This window comes from Anabas testudineus, chromosome 3, assembly GCF_900324465.2.
Source record: "Anabas testudineus chromosome 3, fAnaTes1.2, whole genome shotgun sequence".
NCBI classification, from domain to species: Eukaryota; Metazoa; Chordata; class Actinopteri; order Anabantiformes; family Anabantidae; genus Anabas; species Anabas testudineus.
In genome coordinates, this window is record NC_046612.1 from 18,785,143 (window position 1) to 18,812,265 (window position 27,123).

The following is a 27,123-nucleotide window of genomic DNA, read 5'->3' on the forward strand; positions in this document are numbered from 1 at the left end:
TATGCTTGTGTTAAACTCAAAATCAGCATGCCTTTAAACTAACTGATCAGTTAAACTGGTCCCAGGTATTTTTCTTCTACATACCGCATTCAACATGTATGGAACATTTCTTGGGAGCAATTTAGGTACAAACACGTTTCATTAAGTTGTGAGTTTGTTACGACCCTTTTGAAATCTCATTTTCTCCACCTGGTAGTTGGATTGGAACTGCTATGACAATTTAACATCACCATCTGTACCACCTGTGTTTCTTTCCTGTCAGAAACTACATGTGTTCAAGAAGACCCTCCAGGCCTTGATCTACCCAATATCATCCACAACACCCCATAACTTTGAAGTTTGGACGGCGACAGCACCAACATACTGCCATGAGTGTGAGGGGCTGCTGTGGGGCATTGCCCGCCAGGGCATGCGCTGCTCAGAGTGTGGCGTTAAATGCCACGAGAAGTGCCAGGACCTGCTTAATGCAGATTGTTTACAAAGTAAGGAATTTAACGACATGGATGTATATGTCTGTGTTTGTGTGAAGTTTTTTTCTTTGCATCCCTGACTAATAATCAAACATTTTATGCATTTATGACTAAAAAAATCTGATTAAGCCATAAAACATTTGGTTTGTTCTGTAATAATATTGTAGTGTCTTTTCTTTTCCCCTGATATGTTCCCTCACAAATGTATCCACAGTCGAGCCATGTGAATACTGCTACTAGGTTTTATGTAATATATATTATATATCCCCTTACACTTATTTCTACAAGTGACGTGGTACATTCGCCCAGTTACTGGCAGTGATTCCAGTCTCCAATCAGATTTTTCAATTGGGCACACTCCTGTTGTTACAGTGTAAACTAATAGGAATAATGTGATGTGCAGGTTTCGGGATGATCCTCACGGCAATCCTCACACACTTAAATGGATTATCTACACTCTGGCTGTTATCAAACTCAGTGCTTTATACGAGTTATACTATAACAGTATTTTATGGTTCACACTGCAATTCATCTTTTTCCCATTTTAAACTGCACTCATGAAAGCACTGTACTGTGATGTAGACACATGATACTGTGATTAGATGAAAACCATTAACTGCCATATGTTCACTTTTAGTCCTACATTGACATGTTAACATAATTTTATTACGCACAGATTGTTCATACTGACATTAACACACAAATGAATGATTTCCATGTATTTGTGTGGGGTCCACACTATGTAACCCTTGGCTTTTTCAGGGGCTGTGGAGAAAAGCTCCAAGCATGGGGCCGAGGACAAGACACAGAATATCATCATGGCTATGAAGGAGCGCATGAAGATAAGAGAGAAGAACCGTCCTGAAGTGTTTGAGTTGATCCAGGAGATGTTCCATGTCTCCAAAGAGGAGTTCACCAGCCATCTGAAAACAGCCAAGCAGGCTGTGCTTGATGGGACCTCCAAGTGGTCAGCCAAAATCAGCATCACAGGTAAGCCTGGCCCTTGATTCTTCACCACTAAATCAACAGAACTGTCTTACATGTCATCCTCATACCAAAGCACTATGACAAATTATGGAGTATATTGTTCACATGCCACAAAGCGTCACTGTTTTGTTGTTTGTAGTATATCAAGTGGAAATCAGAGCACACTGCAATCTATATTTTTTACATTAAGAATTTTAAATAGGAGCTACAGAATAACATGTAGCTCTAATGAAAACATGATATACACGGAGCAGACGTTAAATAGTGGCTGTAATAGGCCATAGTGGCTTCTTATTATGCAGTAGCTGAAGATTACTTGCTGCAGCTGAGGTCTTTATGTCCATTTGTTGCTCACGTGTTAACATGCCATGTTTAACATATTCCCCGGGCGCTGGCTGTATGTGGCTGCCCACTGCTCCAGGGGGATGGGTTAAATGCAGAGGACAAATTTCATTGTAACATGTACATGTGACATATGACAAATAAAGGCTTCTTCCATATCCTTCTTTAAGTATAATTTTGGAGTTATTTTTGTATCCTATTTGATTACATAACCATTTTCTATCCCTGTTCTTGTTTAGTTTTTGTTTACTGCCACACAACCCAATTTCTTTGTGTGTTTGGATTTATGTATTTTTTCCACTGTATTTGTTTGATTATATATCTGGTTAACTGACTACAGAAAGAAAGTCACAAAGTAGTATTTGTTACCTCAACCTTGGACTACAGGCCATCTCTTTGGTACCTGTGCCAGGTCCAGCTCAGTTATTGCCCACCTTGCATTTCTTGTGGTGTCAATACACCAGAGAGGATAGGAAGAGAGAGGAAACAGAGAGGGAAGAGAGCAGGATAAGACTGGAGATGGAAAACACTGGAGGAGAGGAAGAATTTAAGAAAGCAAAATGACACAGGAATAGGAGAGACACTGGAAAGACTCATAGTGAATTTCACATAGGCTTATTGAACGTCCTATTTTGGAATGTGTTTATTGAGTTTAATTGTTCATCATGCATTAAATAAACATTGACTGGCATTCACTCTGCAGCACTCAGACCAAATTGTGGATCTGGTGAATATACACACTACAAGGCTGAGCACTAAATATGATCATTATATATAAATATACATATACAGTATTGTGTGTGTATATACACATGTATGTATTTTTTTTTATAGATTACTATTTTAAATAATATAACCTTGTTGAGGGTCAATGTGTTAATTAGGAATATTCTCAATGTTTAGTGACCATTCTTCACACTGTACTAAATCTGTTTATGCTTCTGGGTATGCCTTCTCTGTTACTCTACTACTCTCTAATCAATAGAAATTCATTTTCTTGCTTTTTGTCCTTAGTGAAGTTCTTGTGTTATAGTGTATTTTGTGCTTCACAAATGGAAAAATAAGCCAAGCCAGCAGTATGGTAATTAAATTAAAGTATATTTCGGATATCAACAATTTAAGAAGAATTAATTTTGTTCCTGGCTGGTGAAACACACACCAGGTTCAGCAAGTCTCTTAAAGCTCTATTATCCTGAGACATTGCACAGTCAAAAGCTGAATGGCCATGACCAACAGTTTATTTCAATTTCTAATGACCCCAGGCAACGGCACGAACTAGGTATAGCTGGGCATAATGTGGAATGGGAGGGTAACAGAATCAGCATCTCGAGTTGGGCAAGCTTCAGCTTCAGTAATGACCAATCATATGAGGTCCTCTCATCCCTGTTAAATGCTACAGTGGAGGGAGAGACGCTGATGTTTATCCCCACAAATGACTTGACCAATAAACTCAGATAGTTTGCTGCAAGCATGAAAGAAGTAAGACATGGTCTTTATCCAATCTTTGATATGAAAGAACAAACTGTTTCTTTTTCAAAATACAATATGTTCATCACTTATGGTAAGGAACCTGGCAGGGCACAGGGGGCACTGATATAAACTAGATTTCCAATCATCAAGCACCCTAATTGTGTGTAGTTAACATTAAGTCCTGTTTTGTCATTGTTTCTCTTGTCAAAAGTAACAAAAAGGACAAACAAGTGAACATAATGTAGTGAGATTATGAAGGAAGTTTCTGCCTTTGCAGTCTGCTCTGCACATCAGTGTTTTCTATTTATCTCTACCATTTATTATCTCTTGCAGAGTTTTCGCCTTCACCGTCCAGCAGCAGCTTTGAGCCTTTATTTAATTAATGTGTCAGGTCAGGTCATGTATTAACAGGTAAAGTTGATTTGCAGGAGAGGTAATTGCAGAGGACTGGTTAGAAAAACTACAGACTATGACTTACTGTTAGATCCAGCCCAGTGCTGTTGCCATGTCCAGAGATAAAAATAATGAATAATTAATGAAATAACGCTGCTCTGCCATGTGTGCAATATGTAAAATGATACCCCTCCTCTTAAATCATAGACTATAGATTATACATATTTATCATCCATAGGTGATACACGTATTTAATTTAGCTTTAAATACATAAATCTTAGTCTTAATGGCATATGGAAAAGAACAAATTATTAAAGATGCAATAGATTTTTTTAGACAAAGGCCTATTTGCTCTATTTCTATTGTCTGAACAGATTTGAATTTGAATTCATCCCAGAATGAGCAGCAAACCTTTACGACATAAGCCACGCCTCTCCCTCCTACATTAGCATAAGGCGCAGATGCAAAAAAGTTGACTCATGCTTAGAGGATATTGCATAAAACTGTGATTGTCCTGTCTCCACATTTGCTAGAATTTAGTTTGGATTATGGAGCAAGCACTTTATTAAAGCATGTTGGCAACTCTATCTGTTGCTGCCTCAGACCTCTCCTTTAACTCCTGGAGGCATTTGATTTTTGTACTCTTGGAGCAAGCAGGTCATGGCTCTTGAAACCTCTATATCCTGCCCACTAACTCCTGTCAGCATTGAGCTGAGGGATATATATGTACCCTGAATTATTTAGACTGTCATTTATGCATATTTAATGCCACAGTGTCCTTTTTCCCCTTTTATGGGGCTGTGAAATACTACTGTCTCTCTCTTCACCTTACTCTACTGTATGTGTGGTGAAGTAAAATTATGAATCACTGATCTTTCTTTGAAGCAAAGGCTTGGCTCAGTATAGACATGCTGTAGCAGTAGGCACACACAGGGGGGTGGAATCCACCCTCAGCCTGGATGTAGGAATAGATAAATCATAGACGTACTAAACATGTACAAAAAAAGATGAACAGCTAACAGCTGTTGAGAACAAACTAAAAAAAGCTGCTTTGTGGCCTTAATTGTTGGCAAGTGCACAAAGTTGGTGGAGGCAGTGGCAAGCCCTGTATTCTTACATTGGAACAAAAGGATCAAATACATAAAATTGAGACAACTTCACTTACTGGGAGGCACCAAAATAAAATATTGAAGTGGGTTCGTGATTGGTATTGATATTGTTCACCCACCAGTGCAGTGCTTCCTGTTTTTGGCACCTAAATTAGTATGCCCATGCAAATGGTGTGAATCACATTATTGGTGATTAATGATGTAATAAAGTTTGGGACAAGTAATGTTCCATGTATAAAAATTAAATCTTGACATTAAAATGGTCAGATGAGTTGCTTGTGTATCACAACTTTCCTTACTGTTTTCCAACTCTGTTTTGTCTCCAGTCATGTGTGCTCAGGGGTTACAGGCCAAGGACAAAACTGGCTCCAGTGACCCCTATGTCACCGTCCAGGTGGGCAAAACCAAACGCAGGACGAAGACCATCTTTGGCAACCTCAACCCAGTCTGGGACGAGAAGTTCTACTTGTGAGTGGTCTCTATTCATTTGCCCTCTGTCTGAACCGATTATCTCCATAAAGATTAAGCATCATCTGCTTAGGGAAATTGCAAAGCACTAGTAAATAGATACAGACAATTCAGATTTTTGTTTTATTGCAGGCTCATACTTAATAGCTTAGTAAATCTGTTATGACATATTATACACCAGCTGCACTGCAGAGATTTTGGAGATGTAGCCTCTGCTAAACATACTTTACTATGGTATTAATCAGTTAGACAACACAGGTCAGTTGTTTCAACAAAACAAAACAGAAAACATTTCATTTGATCCTATAGAAGTACATGACTAGTCATTCTGTGCTTTCCCATCATGCTGATCACGCGTCTGTCGCTTGCTGTTTTAGCACAGGTTATTCTCCTTGGTCAGTATACATATGTATTACCCACAGGAATTTCACCACTCGATTTACCTCTCTGCCTGAATTCTTTTTTTGTTTATTTTTACTATTTTTACTCCCGCACAGTGAAAAATAAAATTGTGGCAGTGGGGCACTTATGAATCAGTTGGTAGCTTATTGTGCAAATCTAACAAGAAGTAGGTTGCAATGAATTATAGTAATTCAGTTTCAAAGGAACTACTTCAAACATAAAGAAGTAGTTTAGAAAATGTACAAAATGTGAACCTCTGAGAGCCCTGCATGTGGTTTGCTATGTTTAGGCCAAGGGAAGCTATTGCCTTTGTTTAGCACAGTAACTTTAAAAATAATAAATAAGAACCGGGCTTTAAAGGAAAAGGCAGTTTTCTCTTAAAAGCAGTAGAACTCAGACATACAGATTGACCCACTGGGCATCAGCAAACCTTTGCATTATTATTTATTTTTTGGCTCTTTTTAATGATTAAAACTGGGATTCTCTGTGAAGCACTGGTGAGCAATTGCTGAAGGATTAGAGAGGGTTTCGTCATGTTGATTTAAACCAAATAGAGAGCACCAAATGGCTGTTTTGCCAGCACTGGATTTTGCAGCATCATTCCTCTGCAGGTTTCTCAGTGTGTTCCTAGATCATATGCATATAAGAAACCATCATTTTTGATGTTAAATAATTGTTACAGTTCTACATTATAAATATGGTTGTAACATTTCTCTCTATTAATAGTTAATAATAATTAAAACAAACTCCTAGGGACACGTGTGTGCTACTGAGATTTTCTGTGTGTTTGCGTGTCCTATGCCAGTTACAGACAAGGCTCTGCACCTGTAATGAGACTCCAGTGGTGGCTGTAATAAAACTGTTTCCCATTACTACAGGGATGTAGATTAATAGTGCGATGCATTACTGTGTACTTGGCAGCGAGCATAGTCCCAGACTAGAGCAGCAGCATCAGCCAGTGCTTTCCCCCGGAAAAGGATTACTTAAAAAAAATAAATAAAATACTGCAGATCTTGCTTCTCTGGCTGTCGCACCCAAAATGTCATTAGAACAAAATGTAATCTGCTGGTTTTAATTCCAGGGACGAACACTCTGACCCAATCTGAAGCTAAGTGCTTTGGCCACCTCTGTTCTATTTAGCAGTGACATGATTCTGAAACGTCTGTCAGCTCCACTGATGCGAAGGGGAACCTAAACATAAAGCTTTGACAAATAAATAATCCGTGCTATAACTGCTACACAGTCATTCTTGTGAAACATTCAGCTCCTCTCTGATACGTTTTGCATGCATTCAGAGAAAGTAACCATATAAAGATGCACAGTAAAGGTCACATAACTTCTTGGGGTAATTCTTTCTGCTGAATAGAGCTCTCCTCTGCATTTACATTCTTGGCATGCTCACTGCCGATGAACACCCATGGCTGCACACAAAAACACACATTCTCTCATTACTTAGGAAGGCTGTTACGTAGAAAGGGGTCACGAAATGCGTGTTTATCTGAACTTATATTTCTGCTTGAATTGTGCGTTTTGTTGTTAGTGCTGGGATTGTTCTGAACCGGCACAATCATCTTCTAACTTGCAGTGAATGTCACAACGCCACTGACCGCATCAAGGTGCGAGTGTGGGACGAGGATGATGACATCAAATCACGGGTGAAGCAGCACTTCAAGAGAGAGTCAGATGATTTTCTTGGCCAGACCATCATCGAGGTCCGCACTCTCAGTGGAGAGATGGATGTTTGGTACAATCTAGGTGCGTTACCTATTTTTACTGCCTCTTTTTTGCCTCAATTGTGGCGGCAGTTATTATGGCATTTAGTCAGGTAAGATGACAGCTCAATGGACATAAACATGTTCACTTAAATAGCTGTTTTATCCTTGCATTACACAGTGACCACGAGCAGGTTATGAGAATAAATTCTTGGTCTTATGAAGTGTGATTCAGTTGAGATGATCATTACTGTCCATCTACCAAGTAACCAAAGAGACCTGCGGTTCAGTTTGGTTGTTAATTCCTTTTCTGCTCACATACATCACTGGTTTTACCATGCATGCATGTGGTTGAATGGCAGCTTAATGGGAGCTCCCACTCCTGTCAAACTATTATGACAAGCAGTGCTGCTTTTGTTTGCCTCTTTAGCTAAAAAGAAGCAATTTGTGGTGATAGTGACCCCTGCCCACTGCTGCTGCTCTGTGCGTGAATGCTCACAATAAATGTTTAAACAAGCATTTGCTGGTGTGGATGTCCACCACTCCAGCTGCTTTCCTCTCTAAGCCTCTTCAGCTCCTCTTCAATCTGGGCTTTTGCATTTACAGCACTAGAATTAATCGCTTTGTCACGTTATTGTTTTTCACTTGTCTGTCCCTTGACCAGCAGTAAATTTCATTCATTTGACACAAAAAACATGAATTAAGATTATAAGAGCATGTTGGGTGGGGGTGGGGTTCTATATGTGTTTATATGTTAATGTTTACATGCACAGAATAAGGTTAATTTCCTCCAACCTACAGTCCAACATAGCCAGTGATCATGTTAATGCTTTGTGTGCTCTTGTACACTGTACAGAACAAACTTTTACTCATAGATATGATGGCATTCATATTTTACAATACATAACAATAGCATTTCTTTTCACTCATCATCTTCATCTTTATGTGCTTGAAATTGTCCTTTTTTTCTTTTTTTTTTTTACTAAATATTATACAAGTTTTAGAAAATTATTTGGTTCTCTGATAAGTCAGTTATTTGACAATCTATTGTGAAAACAATTTGACGTCCAACCCATTGAGCCACAAGGTGGAAGAATTTCTAGAAACAAAACAAATGCCAAATTGCACTTGTCTTCCCGGTGCATAGTAGCTGCATTGCATTGCCTGGGAGAAAGAAAATACTTTGAAAAGTAATACACAATGCAAATTAGTACTGCAGTATTGTAATAATAATTTGTTTTTGGTTGGGCTTGAGATAGGTTTACCAGCATTTGCTTAGCAGACATGTGTGCAATGTGTAGTTTTCTTTTAGTTTTCAGTTATGACTAATCAAGCTAAGTTGTGTTTTGCAGATAAGAGGACAGACAAATCTGCTGTATCTGGGGCCATTAAACTGAAGATCAGCGTGGAGATGAAAGGGGAAGAGAACGTGGTTCCTCCTCATGGCCAGTACACCTGTTTACACGAGGTAACCATTATAATGCCATGTTAAGTAAAATGACTTCTCACTCAACTCCAGTAATTATTCTCTTTTGGGAACTAAGTTGAAGAGTAAATAAGAAAACCTTTTTCTTTTGTGATTGCATTTAAAAGCAAATTAACAGAATGATGGTAGCAGTGCGGGCTTCATCAACCAGTTCTGTATCTCACATGCTATTCACAGAACCTCTTCCACTACCTAACCGAGGTGAAGAACAGCGGGGTGGTGAAGATCCCGCAGGTGAAAGGGGATGATGCGTGGAAGGTCTACTTTGATGATGTGTCTCAGGAGATAGTGGATGAGTTCGCTATGAGATACGGCGTGGAGTCCATCTATCAGGCTATGACGTTAGTACCACCCTGATCCATGGCCTTTTACTTCACCAGTCTGTCATTGTCTCATTTGGCAGAGTGGAGGACAGAAAGAGAAGAGAGAGAAATGGAGTTGTAAAGGTGTCTTCTCAGCAGAATCACAGCTTGGAAGACTATAAAGCTAATAAGTGTGATTGATTCATCAATGAAAACAGTAACCTACCTTGGTTAAATTGATCATGGAAACACACCTCTCTGTCTTTCTGATTCTCCATGATCCCGTCTATCCATAAATGTCTCCCTGTGTTTTCCAGGCACTCATACATGCACACATCAGCACATGCCATGGCACACCACCTCAAGATCATGCTCTACCTTGTTAGAGTTTATAGTGTTCTTGGATTCTCTACCACTGCAAAAGTTTGCATTATTCATCCAACCTTACATGGGCCAGTATCTTTCAACATATTACTAGCCACTCTAGCCACTTTAGGGCCACATATACTGAGTCCGGTGCACCTCATTTCACGTTTCATATATGTAATATTTCATTCCACTACCCACTAAACTGTGAAAATAGATTTCTTCTTACCCAAGAATACTTCTGTGTTTATTATGTTTTCAGAACTGTTGTGGTACATGCAGTTTTGTCTCGATGATATGATTGATGAAATGCGTCTGCTTGAGTAGTGAATAGAATATTGGTCTGATGTTGACCGTTATGCAACACCAGACAAAGAGCATTCAGGGAATTATGACTGGATGTTTTTTTTCACTCATGCTTTAAACTCACATTCACTAAGCCGTTCATGGACTATTTCAATCTTTGAGTGCAGTTTTTGATAATGAAATTTTCCATATGCTTTTGCCTACTGTTACTTAGAAGGCACTGGAGACACTGTCCATCTGCTCTGGGCCACTAACGACTCTTTCTCTTACTGTAGTCTATCACTAGTTACAGCAGCTTTGTTATAGGCTACAGTATATTGTCTGGTGTGGTCTTTGTAGTTTCTTGCAGGCATTGGCATTTTCATATGGGAAAATGCGAGGTGGGGGTGGGTGCAACTACTACTGCTGACATGTTTGACAGATGGAAAGCAGGCATTTTGTTTAATGTTTTGTGAAATGTATTTTGTTTGTTTACTCTGCCTTTACCACATTGTTTTGATGCCAGCTGCTTTCATGTTTGGTAATCCTCTCAGCAAGATGTCTGAGATCCTGAAATCCACTTTCATTGCCAAAGACTGTGTGCGTGCACACTGTTGTTGCCCCACATTTGCATCATTTGATATGGAGGTCGTGGGGCTAACTCTAGATAGCTGCCTATAAAGCCTTAAAAGTCTTTAAAGTGCTTGCAAAATGACGTCAGATTTGTATCAATAGCTTTCCTCTTTCTAGTCTAAAACATTACATTCAGCAGTTCATGTTTAAATCATGAAGTCCAAATGCAAACTCCTGACTTACTATTCATCAACAATTACATTAGACTAAGTATTTATTACAGATGTCCTAAAAGATAGTAGCTTTATGTTATGCTGCTTATTGCTAGTGCGTTTTTTGCTTACAACTTTTATTTAATTGCAAAATTCAGTGAGTAAGATTAGTAAGAATGAGTTAATGAGTGTATCTGAGCTATCGCCAAACTGTTTTTTAAGCTCTCTTTCCTCTGCAGAACGCGCTTGTTGGGTACTTCCAGTAGCTACAGTAACTATGTAGTTAGCTTTAGTAAAACAGATGCTAATTACAAACAGATTATCTGGAAGTTGAGTCGTGGCAACTGGACTTCCTTCTTGTTAAGTCGAAACGATGATGACTTGTTAATTAGCTTGTCTTTGTTTCTGATTGATGTTTTGTGTTTGGCCGTATGTTAACCATGTTTGTCTGCCCCACTGACTGCTGTCCCCCTTTTCTGATTCTAGTGGTCATGATTTAACCTCATATATCCCAAAACAGAAAGCGTTGTTTAGCTGTTTTAAAGAGTTTTTAAGATCCCAAACACCATTGTATTCACATAAGAAGTACAACTGCTACACAAAATAAATGTACAGCATGCATACAGCAGTATTGCTGAAATGTTTGTGATTCTGATGCTGCTTTTGAGTGTAGAGTTAGTAAGAGGCAGATGAAGGAGTGCAGGGTTAGTTCAGTACAGACAAGTGGAGCAGTAACTGGCCTTATTATCAGCTTTCTCAGATGAAGTTAATGTTTTGGGCTTGAACCTTTTTAAGTTTGTCATTTTCACATCAGCACTCATGCTTCATCAGGTTTTTATGAAAGGCCCTTCCATTTTCTTTGTCATAGAATCTTGATTTATTCATTTTCATCTTACTCTGTCACCACTCTCTGTACCCCTCCATTTCATCCACTGGTAGAGACCAAGGCAGGGTAACAGTAGAAAAAGCAACATGTCCCTCTAGAAAATTGGCTCAGGTGATTCAGCTCTAAAAGCACCATGGGAATTTGGCCAACGCCATCATCACTCTCTTTGTTGCCTAACCCCAAGCGCTCCTGGGTAATTTGGAGGCTGAAAGCAATAATAATTAAATAGGTCTCCTGACAAAACATGTTTATGTTCTTATTTGTGTGTTGTGTGTGCTGTGTATAGGAGAGTAAAGTAAAGGTAGAAGCTAAGTAAATCTGTAACTATTCCTCTGGCTGTTGGTGTATGTTCAAATGCTTTATTGAATTTTATGAGTGAGACAGTGACTCACTGGCCAAGATGTTCTTGGTTTCAAAATCGGTGTGCTCAATTACTGCTAGTTTATATTATCCAATAATATGTGTCTGTCCACAAAATCTTAATTTGAACTATACAAATGTCCTTGTTTTATTTTTTTGAAGTTTTGGCTAAAATTAATTACATTAGACTTTTTGTTGACAACAGTATAGCAGATTATGGTTCTTTTGTTTAAGAATTAGCATTGCTATAGTTGCTCAGCCAACTTTTTTCTACTTTAAGCTCTCAGGCACCATTACTGTAATGAGCATCCAAATATTTAGTTGCTATAGGTCACACTGAAGGCTAATAACGAGTCCTTGTGTATGCTTGATATTCCTTGTGCTGCATTAAAGTAGGCATGGAGATACATTTTTATTTGTTGTCCTGTGTTTAGTAGGAAGCATTGCACATAGCTTGTGAAGCAGCTGTATGAAGTGTTAAAAGGAGCATATGTTCTTCATTCAGTCAACGATCCCTGCTTAAAGCAGCTTCTCAGGCTGTAGCACTTAATTACTGCTGGATAGTGCTGCTGCCATTTGGTGTCTACGTATGGAGAGAGAGGGAGAGAGAGAGAGGCACGGGCAAATCCTGTGTGTGTATTTTAAGTTCACAGAGGTATAAAGTCATTGGAGACAAGAGAAAGGAGACAGGGGTTATTTAAACAGAAAACATGAAGTGCGCAAAAGTCATCTTTCACATTCAGATCTAGTTTCATGCTGGGTTGTCATGTGGATTCACCTCAGTGGAAAACACTTAAATCGGCAACTGTGAATACTGTGCTTGAGTTTTTCTCAGTGATATTTGGTGAAGTATGAAACAAAGGAGTTCTCACAATACATTTTACATTCCTCTCCTCTACTCCTCTGGATATGAGATGGATATATCTAAACCCCCAAAGGATCCCTTGATTTACCATTATAATTACGCCATCTTTTATTTTGGAGCCTTATGTTGTTAATAGTATAGGTTTTAAAGCTTTGATTTACGACATTATTTGCTGTGCTGAAGTCACTGAAGCCACTTTTTGTAATACATGAACTGGGAAACTACTTTTGTACTAGCTCCTCCATCACAAATAAACGTTTGGGGCATTAAAAATACGCTCTCTCTTTCAGCAGTCAAAAGGTGAAATTGCTATATATATCTGCTGAGGTTGTTTTTAGTGTTGTGGTTACTAAAGTGCCAAACAATAGATAGCAGCAGGTTGTGTTAATTTTGCAACTAAAGTGGCAAGAAAAAGTATGTGATTAGAAAGTCAAAAGTTTTAACAAATATAATGATAAATGTTCTGCACTTATATAGCACCTTTCTACCTAACTGGTACTTAGAGCGCTTTTACACTGCGTCTCATTCACCCATTCGCACACGCAAGCACACATACACTCACACACAGATGGGAGAGCTGCAATGCACCTGAGCTGACTCACCGGGGGGAACATGGGGTTCAGCATCTTGCCCAAGATACTGACACTTCGGCATGTGACAGGAGGAGCAGGTATTAGAATATCAGGGCCAGGCCCTGATGCTTTGCTGTGATTGAGGGGAGGATAATGTGAGAATGTCTGTACGTCAGCTGAAACTCTGTAGAAGTTGGACGATGCAACAGGACAGTGACCCAAAGCGCACAACAGAATGGCTTCAGAAAAACAAAATCCACCTTTTGGAGTGATCAGATCAGAGCCCAGACCTCAAGCCAACAGAGATGCTATGGTACAACTTGAAGAGAGCAAAAAACATGAGATGTCCAAAAAAAATGGCTAAAGCAGTTCTGCAGAAAGAATGGACTGCACATTCACATACTTTTTCTTGCCATTGTATATTAGTTGTGGAATTTCCTACTATCTACCCAAAATGGCTCCACCTTAGCCCCTTATGCCCTTATGTGTTTATTGTCCTCTGCAGGCATTTTTCCTGTCTATCCGCCAAATACATGTGTCCCGGTGTGCCGGCAGTGATGAGCAACCTTCTTGCTAATATCAATGCCTACTTCGCCCACACCACCACCACCACTACAACCACTGCCTCTGCTTCTGACCGATTTGCTGCATCTAACTTTGGGGTAAGTACACCTATTCTCGTCTCGCAGTTTGACAGCAGTGATATACAGTCATAGGTTGCTCAATAAAAACCTTGGTTATCTATGGATCCAATGCTCTAAATCTTCATATTGAACTTCTGACATAACTATTTTGCCAGCAGACTCAAACATATTTGTCTAAAACAAGTTTGTGCACTTGAAATCAAGAAAATAACAGAGGTTGCCAGCTCCTTCCAGTTGAACTTTAATAAGCTAATGTTGTGAGGCATCAACTAATATTTCCAGGCACTAAGCGAAGTCTTTATAGCTGAAGCACTAAATTTTGTTTTAGGAAGTAAAAATGAATCATTGCAGGGAGAGCAAGGCTAACAACCACACAGTGTTGTAAATTTCTAGGCACAATGCTTTGGGTGTGGCGACACCCTGAACTGATTATTTTATTCTATTCCTGACAGAGGGAAAAATTTGTTAAATTACTGGACCAGCTCCACAACTCGCTGAGGATCGACCTCTCTAAATATCGGGTATGTATGAGCTTTTTACATTTTGTACTGTATATGCATCTGTCACTTCAAAAGTTACATTTATGGTAGAACTGCTGTACTGGGTTAGATTATATTGTATAGGTATACCTAATAAAGCGACCAGTGAGTGTAGATACATATAAACAGAGACAGACTGACATACCTCAGGCCATACATTGTTGTTCAACAAAAAACAAATAAAGAAATGACTGAATCCAATTTCATTTAAAATTAATTGAAGGATAAATGACCAAAGGGTGTTTGCAATTTTCAGCAGACTGTAGCCTGTGGTGTAGTGAAGCACATAAACATAATCAGCCTGCAGTGTTGAGGGGCCCATCGGTACCTTAAGTAATAGTGGTGTTCATGGTTCAGTAAATTAACCCTTTAGGGAGTGTGTGTCTGTCAGGGAGGTAGACCTTGTTAACTGTGAACTAAGATCTACTCCCTCTACATCTTAGTTATAGCACCTACAGATTGATTTGAGATTGGCTATTACAAATATTGTTGTAAATGTTGTTTCAAAATAATCTGTAACAACTTAATGAATGTTGTCTTAACATTATAGACAAAAAAACTAATTTAATTTATTATCATTTAATAATAAAAAAGGTTTCAATTTCCAGGGGTGAGAAGGCACAGTATAAATCATGACCAAGGTGCTCTCTGTGGTAGAATAAAAAGCCAGCTGATGTATGTTTGTAGAGCAACTGCTGAAATCTTAAATCAGCAATCAGAAATGAATCTATGATTGCCAAAAGACTGCCACTCTTTGGCCACCATGAGTGCTGCTGTATTCTACTTACGGTAGGCAGATATAAATTCTAACATGCAGCACAACATTTTCCAGAACAATCAAAGCAGAACACATCACGACACATAAGCTTATACACATAAGCTTATGGGAATATAATGCAAATGTACCCTGAATTGTAGACGTGGGCATATGCGTTAATGTCTCTCTTACTTACTTGCACATAATCAGAAAAACACAAACCCCTGCACACAGTCTCCCGAATTTAAAGAGACATCCACACTGCTGAATGACTGCAACTGCTCACTGACTCACACATAAAGGAAATGTGCACCTGAGCAGCACAACACACACACACACACACCCTTCTTCCCAGCTGGTGGCATTACACAGTGAACTATAGCGAAAAGATGAACCTCTCACCTTTAATGTGACACAAAAGGCAACGTGTCATTGAGCGGGCGATTGCTTTAGTTCCCCTCTTCTTTGCTATGGCTCACTGTGTGAAGCCACGTGTGATTATGGGAACACACCCTGATAGTAGCAGATCCTGCTGTTTTCCTGTGAAGGAAAGAGGAGAAGATCAGCGAAGGACAGTAAGTAGATATTGAGAAAGAGAGGGGACTTGAGGGAGGCAGAATGAAGTTGCAAATAGTCAGGGAGGGATAAAGAGGATTTCGAAAGAGTGGTGAATGAAACAAGCAGTGGGAGAGTTTGAGGGAAAGGGATTTGGACAAAGAGGGAGAGAGATGGAGGAAAGGAGAGATTGATTCGGAAAGAGAAGACAAATAGATGAGAGAATGAAAGGAGACGTGGTGGGTGGGCAGCAGAAGGAGAGAGAGGGTTAAATGAAGGAGACTGCCACTTTTATCTTCAGATGGCCTGGCTGTCTGGTGATGGCACGTTCACTGAGAGCAGTCACAGAATATCACATCGGCTTCACCTGTCAACAGTGCCCTGCTGCTCCCTTGTCAAGCCTGCCACAGACCAGTGGTTCATGCATGCGCACGCACACACGCGCACGGTTCATACTCTCACTCTCTTACTTTCTGAAGATGTCCCACAGAGCCAGCCTGCCACTACTGGACAGTAATAGGATTCAGATCTGGCTGCTCTGCTCATTCACCATATGGATTTCCCTTTAATGATATTCTGAGGGAGATTGAGTTTGCTTTTGTAAAACAGAGGGCATGGCGCAGCTGCTGCTCTATATTTTGCTACATAGGCATGTTAAACTTTATTGTCCTAGCACTGATACGCGGTGACACTTTGTTTAGCCACTCTGTCCCAGCTGGGATTATCAGGTTTCTATGGGTTGAACATAAAATCTTTGTATTTTGAGTATACTGCAAAGGATTTGCGTTTTGATAGTTAGGACTAGGTTTGATGTGGAGTGATGTTTGTTTACTAAGCACCCCTGGGAGCTGTGCACTTAAAATATTATTCAGTGGGCATTTAGAGATAAAGCTGCTTAATGCAAACAGCTGCTGTGTTGCTTTGTGTAGGACACGTGATTCTATGCATAGAGTAGAGTAGTTGTCCTATGGCCTGCCTGTAGGTTGTTCAAGAAGAATTGTGTCATAGTCAGCTGTTATGGGGACTGAGAAAATCTCACATGAACAAAAAGTGGGTAATTTTCTACAAGGTTTCTCTAGAGTGCAGTCTGGACACTGTTACCACACCTCTATCATCCTGAAATGTCTCAAGTGATAGAATTTTCTAGTTTCTGGTGAAAAAAAAAAAAAATGTTTAGAGAACAAAGCAGCATCTGCACTGTTACAAGTATATGGGATTAATCCTGTTTTCTATGCAGAGCAAAACCTGCATAATCCTGCACTAACCCTTCTGAAAATCAAGCCAAGCACAGCAGACAAGCTAGTATCACCTTTCAACGGAGTGCAGAAGATAAAACTGGGCAAAGAACACAAAGTCACAAATGTATGAAGTTCCTCTCCTAAACTTACAAGAAGGACGCACTGATATTCATACTGTAGTTCCACATTATAATAGAGATGCCCCTTTTCAAACAAAACTGAAATCTATACTTATATTAAGTAACAGTATATCTATATTAATCATATGACTTCAGCAGACAAATCCCCACACACTGACACACACTCAGTGGTCTGTGCTTTTACTCAGGCTGTTTGCAGTGCAGGGTGACAAGGGCATGTTCCTGTGGCAGTTTTAGGTCTAGTGCCCTTCAGCACATGCCTGCTTTTGATCTATTTTTTCTCATGATTACCTGCACTCACTACGCTTGGTGCCTGATATTTGACCAGGAACTCTTTAACCATTATGTAGCCTCTGTAATGTGTGTAAAGTGCATATTGTTATGAACACAACAGCCAGGATAACATTAGTCCACTCTAATTTAAAATTACACACATGAGGAATATTACCAGAAGTTGTAAAACATGTGTAAGAATTGTAAAGCAGTACATACGTGTTGTATGAAGGACTTGCCATTATTGTGACACATCAGTAAGGACAGATTTAGCAGATGTTTTCTTGCACTGCTTTCATACCAAAGTAATATGCTGACCTTTTTTATTTTGAGGAGAAGCAGTTTCTTATTTGGAGTTTTGCAGTCAGTGTAGGTACTGGTCCAACATAATATTCAATCTAGACTAGAACAAAGACAAAGAACTAAAAGCTCATCAGCATCACTCACTCCTCGTCCCATCTCATAATGGACTTTCTGTCATTTTTGGAACGAAGTGCTGATGTTGTCTCTACTATTGACTCAGTGATGGATGCTCTCCTGTTTTAGTATGCTTCCCTGCTTCTGGGCTTTTTTTCTGCTGTTGAATTAGGAGTTTCTAGTTGTCTGGTGTTTAGCGGATGTTCTTTTTGACATTTTACTGCTTCAGGGAACACCTGATGTTGAGCACTGTTCCCCAGAAGAAAGTGATATCTATATATTGATATGTTAAAATCAGCAATTCTGAGTTATGGCCTGTATGAATCATGTTTATTTGTCAGCAGTAGAGAAAATCTGAATTACAGTTGCAGTTCTTTACCAATTGAGAAGTATCTGCTGTTTTCATTACCTGCTAAAACTGTGGTGATTATTTAAATACAGTAAAGTCCATTCAGTTGCATTTTGATGTGTAATGAACTAGTTAATAATGAATGCACTTTTCTGAACCTTTGCCATTTGCAATCAAAACAGGCTGTTAAATATCAAATTAGATTGGGAGAGATCATAACATTTTGTATGTTTTTGTAAGAAATCTACCTAGCCCTTTGCAGCAGCTGTAATGAGTGTCAATGAGCACTTGACTACTCAACTATAATCACCATAATTACACAGATTATCTTTTGATGTCAAAAATCTACCAGTTGACAGATGGAAAATAATATAATGTGAAGCATTCTCCATTTAGATGTATGCAACATACAATTTTAATAGTGTTTTAAATTCCTAATTTTATTTAACTGCATTTTAATTGCAGAAGGGCAGTAGTGAAAACTGGCCATATTTTATGTGGAGTTATGTGTAGAGAGAGGTGTTAATGCCCATATTGGAAGGCAAGTAATCTAACTGTATATCTGTTTGACATTACCTTAGGTATACAGTGAGTTACCTACTTTTTTATTTAGGAATACTTTGTGGCATCAAAATCAACAGTTGAGCCATTTTCATTGGTTTTAATCTGTAAGATTTTTACACCAAAAATAAACAGATCAGATATTTTGAGCTGCTGCATTAATTGTTCCAGTGCAATGATTTTAGTTGGTGTACAGTTGGCAACATTGACGTTTGCACTGGAGGCTGCAGAATCCACGTTTCTAAAGGACTGATGTCTTCTCTTTTGTCTGAAGGCTACGTATATGTGAGGTTATTGTAAGAGAAACATCAACGCCAGCTGAGAGAGCAGGATGAGTGACTGATGGCACTCTTGGGCCATACTGTGGATTGTGTAGTTGCAAGGAAATTCCTATATTAAAGGAATCTGATGGGGGATTGAAGGAAATGGGATGCTCAAGCTTTTTAAATCACCTTTAATATTTAATAAATATTTAGTTGTTTGTTTTTTTAATTATGAATGATTTTGAAACACATGAACCAGACCACAATGAAGATTTGACCTGATCTCCAATATATGTTTATTGACATAGTAAAGTAGGATAGACAATATATTTAAAGTTTGTTTGTGCCCTCAGAGAGTAGGAGAAGAACAGTATGTATGTGTGTTTAGGGCAGTGACGCTTTTCCTCCTGGCTGCCACAGCTTTATATGCTCCCTGTCATGGTGTTCTGCACTGCCTGATGGCTTCATGGCCCTGAAATAGAGGTTTTCATCAGCAGAGACCTCCCCTGTCCACTAAACGATTAGACAAACAGTCATTTTGTTGTGATTGCTGGGCGTTGCTCTGTAATCAATTTCAATGTTTTGGACTAAGCAATATGATGTGGTAGGTGGCTGTGTTTTCAACAAGATGCCCCATGTCCTCATGTTCTTTTCCTCTCTATCTGTCTTACTCCAGGATAATTTCCCTGCAGGAAATCCAGAGCGCCTTCAAGATCTGAAGTCCACTGTTGATCTACTGACCAGCATCACCTTCTTCAGGATGAAGGTAGCTTGTGTGTGTGTTTGTGAGAGTGAGTGTTTTTAGATTGCATGATTGAGGATCAATTTAAAGGTGAGTGGGCAGCATCACAGATACAATAAAAACAAAGATGAGCACAATGGTAAATAACCATTATATGTCTCGAAAATATGTCCTTTCTGTCATCATGAAAGTATTGTGCCCTTGACTGAGACACCTTCATTACTAATTATGGTTGCAAAATCTCAACACACACAATATGAACATAGACCAGGATTGATTTTAGTTTCATTTTGTTAAAATCAATTCAAACTCCTAATTCCTGAAAACCTGTCGCTCACAACACTACTGACAATTCAAAACTGAATGATGCTGTGGGGGCGTGCTTGTGCAGTATGTGTTGACCTGCGTACTACAATAAGCATTTATATGTAAAATGCTTCCACCCCAGCAGTACACTGACTTTTCTTCCGCTATATGAATAGCTCGGATCCATTCAGCTCTTTTTGCAAGGATGGGGGTGTAGCACTGGAGTACTGAGGCATAGCTAAGATGGCAGCTGTGAGCAAAGGAATGAAAACTGTCACTTTAACTTACCAAAGCTTTCACTCTGTGTCATGCCCATGCTAAACTTTACTGTGTATACGCACCGCTGCTCATTCTCAGGAGCTACAGTGATGCTATACATTTTACTGTGCACATGGCCACGTGTCAGTTACAATAAACATTAGAGATGCAGGTAGCTTTCTCTTTATTTTCTATAAGAAATTAGTAGTGGGCGGTAATGTACATTGATGGCCTTTAAATACAAATCTGGTTTGTTAACATCTGCTATAACTGGTGTATGACGAAGGAGAATACCTCACCATGAAAGTCTTGAAATATTTCTTTGTGTCCATTTAGGTACAAGAGCTCCAGAGCCCACCAAGAGCCAGTATGGTGGTGAAGGACTGTGTGAAAGCGTGCCTGGACTCCACATACAAATACATTTTTGATAACTGTCATGAACTGTACAACCAGCTCCTCGACCAGGTAAACACAGATGACTATTACTGTTTACCTGCTTTTTCCACTCATGAATGCCTGTCATCTGTTGCACAGGCAAACATAGTGAATAGCTGGCTAGTCTTTCTGTGTTCATCTTTCAGTACTTTTGAAGCTTCTAGCAGAATCTCTGTGGTTTAAATATGAGGTATTCTCCCATGTTTGTTTCTGTACTTTTACATATTAGCCTTATTTGAGTGTTTTCCGATCACTTTCAGTCAAAAAAGATGCAAAGTGGATGATGTTGCTGTTTATGTTTATCCACTGACAAACTGGTTAGATGTTTTTATTGTGAACAATAGTGAGGTGCAGTTGCAAAGAGCAACTTCATTAACTTCGCTCTGTTTCTACGTTCAGTGCTTATTGGTCATCTAAAGTTTCTTAGCTGAAGCTGCATCAATCTTTTTTTATCCTAGAACAAATGTTGAAGAGGTTCCATATTAAGGATAATGGGCGTTTTAGAAATGCATGTGTTCGACCCCTTTGTATGAGATTTATCTGCCACCTGGTAAGCTTTAGTGTTGTTTTGTTTCTTTCATTATGGCTATTAATGTTATGGCTCTAAGGTGACAAGCCATAACCCAACCCACTATTGGCCGACCCAAAATAAGCAAACACTCAAAAAACAACATTATAATACTGTAGAGATAAGCGTTTTATGGATGGACGCAGTGTAACCAAGCAGTTATTGTAAAGGCTCTTTGGTGATTAGTCTTTTTTGCATTTCTGTATTATGATTTGATGAGTAAATACAAATGAGCAAGAGTTGTTTAGTTTAATTTAATATTTTATATATTATTCCAAGGCTCCTTAGGTACAAGTTTTAAAGCTGATAATGTGCTAATACACCTCTTTATAAAATTTTCTTCTGGTCTGGAGGCTAAAATAACTTGTTTGAACTCCTGTGTCTTTAAGGCCCACTTACCCTATCCTACTTTTGATTGGCCAGCTTTCAGAAGGCCTCCTGTCAACTGAACTATGCCCAAAATCTGTTTTTCAGCACCATTCCTTCGTCAGCTCTGGATGCTGTCACAATAAACTATAGCAGTATAATTTCATGCCAATACACAGTATTGGTTTTCATTCGATATATCAGCTTCTGTAAGTCCAGCTGTATGTGTTTGAACTAAAATCTGATCCATAATATGATGGTGGAGAAGACAAGTGTGGATTGTAACATGAAAGGCAGTGCCTTTGTTAGATCTGAATGGTGCCCACTTACAGTTGGAGCAACAACAGCTAGTGAATCTAACCTGAGAGGACGGGCAGGACAGTGTACAGCATAGTGTATAGGAGCACAGTTATGGATTTCCACAACACTTGACATCAGGCATTTTCTTACGTAGGAAAGAACTCACCAAATGAATTAGCCAGACTGAAACCCGGGTGTTTCACTGCCAGCCTGCATGCCAACATACTGTACATTATGTTCAACATTGAGTTGGTGACAATGTGTAACCAAAGTGCTCAACTTTACAAAAGTACAGTATGTAAGGAACATTCGAAGATGAAGAGCATAATATTACCCCTTTAATAAGAGCAGCTTGCAGCATACTTACAAATTAGTTCACATTTAATCTACAAACCCACAACTTAACATTTGGTATTTGGCCAGGCTGAAAGGCAAAACAAAGTAAATGACACGAATGGCACTGAATTAAGTCTTCATGAATTTGCTGTCCTCTTCATTGCAGAAAGCGTACGTTTCTTAGTAAAATTGTTAAACTGTACTTTAGTATGGGTATAATTATACCTTTTTAGTAACTAGTTATTACTTCAGCGCTACTGTTAATCCATTTGTCACATACTCAAGGTAAACACATCCACTCTGTCACCCCACGTCTTTTACAGTGTCACCTTCAGCTGACATCACGCTTCCCTTTTTAGCAATGATGTTCTTTGTGTTGATGTGTGAGAGTGCCAGGAAAATATAAATTCAGTCCAGCATGGTTAGAAATCAATGGTCTATATATCATCAGTGACATTTACCAGACAATAAAAAGGTACACCATGTCTACTGCAAACATGAACAGCCTCATATCAGGCAGCTCTGCAAATAACCAAATCAGCTTGTCTTCTGGATCTGGACACACAATGTATAACCTCAACAGAAAATGTAAACTAACATGATACTACGCGGATACTACCTCATGAATTAATGCACCTCTAACATGTAATGAGGAGCTGGAGGCATGTTCTCAGATTGAGAGCTTACAGACATACAAAACAGAGCATCATCAGTCCTCAGTTATGTTTTGCCCCTCTGAACACAGTCTTGTCTGAGTAAATAATAAGGCAACAGGCAGCTGATTATTATACGGTTTACTTGCCAAGGAGAATGGCCTCCACACCACAGAAGATAATGTCTTTTAGGTCATAATAGAGTGCAATCCGCTCAGAAGTTGAATAATACGCTTCCCTTGTTTAAACAGCCTGAGGGGTTGTAAGCAATTACCAAACCGGAGAGATAGACACTTTCACTAATTACATCTTTGTCCACACAGTTTCACAGGAGGCAGCCTCTCTATCAATGTTTCCTTCATGGCAGAGGAAAAAGACATCAACTTCACCCCAAAGAAAACCTCACTGTGACAATAAATTATGTTCAAATGCACTAGGTAGCATTTCAGATCCCAATTCTTCAGTTGCTAACAGTGACTGAGTGTGGCGATACAAGAGCTGACACTGTGGCCAAGCAGGCAGTGAAATACCCCGGCTACAACGAGGCATCTTGCATAACACAACAACAAAGCTCACTGCTTCTGCCAGGGTGTAAAATGACTGAGGGAGGGATGGGAGAGGGGAATCTAGCTTAGGAGTTCCTTAAGTCCTGGCAGAAAGAGGGGGATTTTAAAATGTAAGAAACGGGGAAATGAAAAGAGGGCAAAGGAATCATGAAAAAAACAAAACAAAAGGGAAAATCAACCATCATTTTCTTTTGTTTCATCTATTGTAAATGAAAAAGGCAATGATGGTGCACAGACCATACATTTGCATATATATTCAGACATGCATATGCATTATGCAAATATTAATGCATAAGTAGACAGAAGAATAAAAACAATCTAGATTTAAAGAGGGAGGCTGGTCAACACAGGCAGAGATCCACTGTGCATGTTTGTGGGAAGAGCCCCAGGGGTCCTGAGGACTTGTCTACTTGTTACTAAGCTAGTAATTCACTGACATGATTAGATATTTGCCAGTGGCAAATACTTAAATGGTCAGTTTAACTTTGTTTAAAGAATAATATTTACAAATACAGTACAACCTGTTTCATTACTCTTTAAAATGCATTACAACAGCTTCAGTTCTACCCATAGCTCTTTCTCTTGGGAATTTGATCACATTCACAGAGAGAGGATCATTCAATCAGACACTCTGTAATTTGTGTCACATTGTGAGAACTGATGAGTATCCCCTCGTATGCTAATGCCTGTTTCCCACACAGGCACTGAAACTGCTCAACAATAAACATAAACCACTAGCTAGCTTCCCTCTGGAGGAGAGATGGGCTGCTACTCTTTGAATGTTGCTGCAACTACCCCCAACATGTGTATTGGAAATAGCTAAACTCTACTATCCTCTTAGTTCAGCATAGTATTCACTTCCTGGTATGGGAGAATGAAGCCCATGGGTGTGTTGTGGACTGTAGAAAGAGAGCAGGCTACTTAATCACCTTTAACAATGTGTTTGTACCAACTTGAGGTGAATACAGATGGGTAAAGGGAGCCTATGTTTACTGGGATGCATACTGCAGCAGATTTACTAGGAATGGCACCACCTTCAGTGTCCTTTATACATGCATACAGTCCAGCATACGCACATGCACATATATATATATATATATATATATATATATATATATAAGTACACATACAGACAGGTCTTTCATAGCTGACTCATCTGCTGTAAAGGCCATTTTCAGTTGATGGCTCAAACCACTTATATCAGGCCTTGTTCTTTGAACTGAGCATCTCTACTGCAAATTTCTAACTATGGGTTAGGGGACAAAATGAATTGCAGGCTGCTAGCTTTGATCTAAATTCATATGTTGGCCATTATTAATGTCAGTATTATTATTTTATAATTAATGTACCAAGAAAATGTGACTCTGATGCTGCTTGCCTTAATTCAGTGGTTCTTGTAGCACATACTACATCCTTTGGATACATGTCATCCTGCGTTAACATGCATCAAGATCTAGTTAGAATTGCAAGTCCCAACACAGTCTTTAAGTCTTGATTGTGTTTACATTAAGCTCAGAGTGCATCCCCCTGTTTCCAATGTAGTGAAACCCAGTGGATTTCTTATGTCTTACTACATAGCAAACATGACTGAAGATGGTATTAGTAGTGTATTGAGAGTGTACTGAGATTAATAATATTCTTGAGCTGGATCCTGGTAGTTGGTAGTCATCTCTTTCCATGACCCATTAAATGATACTATAGACTTAACTTTTGCTGCACCAGACCTAAATGATTAAAGCTGTCACAGAGTCAGCTGTAAGCCTGATGTTTATTGTTTATGTGAGATTAAATTCCAAAGCTTCTCCAGCTGCAGTGTCTGCAATATTGCATGCTCTGTATCCCCAAACATTTTAAACAAAACTCAACATCATCAGACATTTGATTGTAGCAGGAAGCAAAGAGATTCTAAATATTGGATTAATTATACTGTAAATGGACTTGTGTTGCATTTCCATTTCCCCAGCTCTCCCTGCAACGTTTCCTCTGTGGGCTGCACAAAAAAATCTGTATGCTCAAGATTGTTAAATAATTCAACCTAAATTATTCAGTAACTAATCTGAACGTATTTCATTCTTCACACAGTTTTTATCCTCAGAAATACATCCTTACCGGTCAGAAGTGCTTATAGATAGTATTATAACATTTGTCGGTGTCAGGGTGCATAATATAAGTGCATGGGTGTGTATGATACAGATCTGTAAGTATAGCTAAGTGTGTGTGTGTGTGTGTGTGTGTGTGTGTGTGTGTGTGTGTGTGTGTGTGTGTGTGTGTTTGTACTTACTACATAGTGAGAACCAGCTCGGGTTTTTAACCAACAAAGTGAGAACATTTTTGGGGAGTGAGGACATTTTAGCCGGTCCTCGCTTCTTTTGTATTAAAATTGATCCCTAAACCCACCCTCTCTTTTTTAGACAAAGTCCTCACTTCAGTCCCAAGTTGAGATTTTTATACCTGTCTGTTCACACGCTTTTGCTCTAGAGCGACCCATATCGTCAAAAACGTGATATTACACCTATTATGTAACTCTGTGCCGCTTTTGCTCTAGGGCGACCCCTATGGCCCAATGTGATATTACACCTAGTATGTAATTCTGTGCTACTAAGGTGAGCTTAGAGGTATAGCCATATATATAGCTTTTAACATGTTAATAAGCCTTGTGTATTAAAATTTAACTCACTTCTGTATCCCTAAAAGCCTGAACAGTGTCATCAAAACTGTCATTCTTTAAAGAGAGAAAGTGTTATTTGTTATCAAGATTTAAAAATAAAATTAATTCCAGAGGGAATTTGTTTTGTCTTGTTACAGTTGCTCTCAATTCAGACAGAAAGAAAAGGAACTACAACCAGAAAAGATTCACACCAACACAAATACAAAATGGCATCAATAGAAAAAAGACAAAATATACACAAAATATGTAAAGATGGATGGAAATATGTCAATAATTATAAATCTAGGTAAAATGCTAACAAATATGATAAATAAATGAATATGAATAAACAATGTGTGATATATGAATAAATATTGATTCTGATGATAGTTCACCTCCATCTTACAGAAGGGGTAGGAGTTTTACAGGAGTTCTATGGCCACAGACAAAAAGGATCTCCCGTGGCACACTTCATGTTGATCAGTTTCTGGCTGAATGTGCTCTATGTCCAGAAGCACACTGCTGTGAGTCAGAAGGATTGTCCAGGATTGAAAAGAGGTTGGACAGCATACTGCTCTCAATTACAACACATAGAGGGTCCAGCTCCACATCTAGATTAATTATTTCAACCTGTTAGTGTCTGCCACCTACATTTTTCTGCACAGCAGACCACTATATGTTTGCTTCACATCAATTTTATTGTAATAGTAAGACCCCATGTTGATGTGATAAAAGAGTGTCAACGACAATGGAAGAAAAGGTGTTCAAGGCGGAGATGAGATCAGCGATGCTGTACAGCTTTGAGACAGTGGCTCTGAAGAGAAGACAGGAGGCAGAGCTTGAGGTAGCTACTGGCACTCATGTGGTCTACATTGTATAACAAAATGGCCTTTGCCTTTGTATTTGACATGTCATTAAACTTGCTAAGCTGCAGATTAATTCATTTTGTC

The 27,123-nt window shown here is 39.0% G+C and overlaps 1 protein-coding gene across 2 annotated transcripts in view; it reads left to right on the forward strand.

The window, feature by feature from the left end:
* LOC113174510 (protein unc-13 homolog C) overlaps positions 1–27,123 on the forward strand; it is a 102,448-nt gene that overhangs the window by 25,372 nt on the left and 49,953 nt on the right. For both annotated transcript variants that reach the window (XM_026378567.1, XM_026378568.1), the window contains 10 exons: positions 263–482; positions 1,233–1,460; positions 5,098–5,239; positions 7,227–7,396; positions 8,706–8,821; positions 9,017–9,180; positions 13,766–13,922; positions 14,357–14,425; positions 19,673–19,762; positions 20,639–20,767. In XM_026378567.1, coding sequence (XP_026234352.1) covers positions 263–482; positions 1,233–1,460; positions 5,098–5,239; positions 7,227–7,396; positions 8,706–8,821; positions 9,017–9,180; positions 13,766–13,922; positions 14,357–14,425; positions 19,673–19,762; positions 20,639–20,767 — 1,485 coding nt within the window. The remainder of the gene's footprint in view (positions 1–262; positions 483–1,232; positions 1,461–5,097; positions 5,240–7,226; positions 7,397–8,705; positions 8,822–9,016; positions 9,181–13,765; positions 13,923–14,356; positions 14,426–19,672; positions 19,763–20,638; positions 20,768–27,123) is intronic.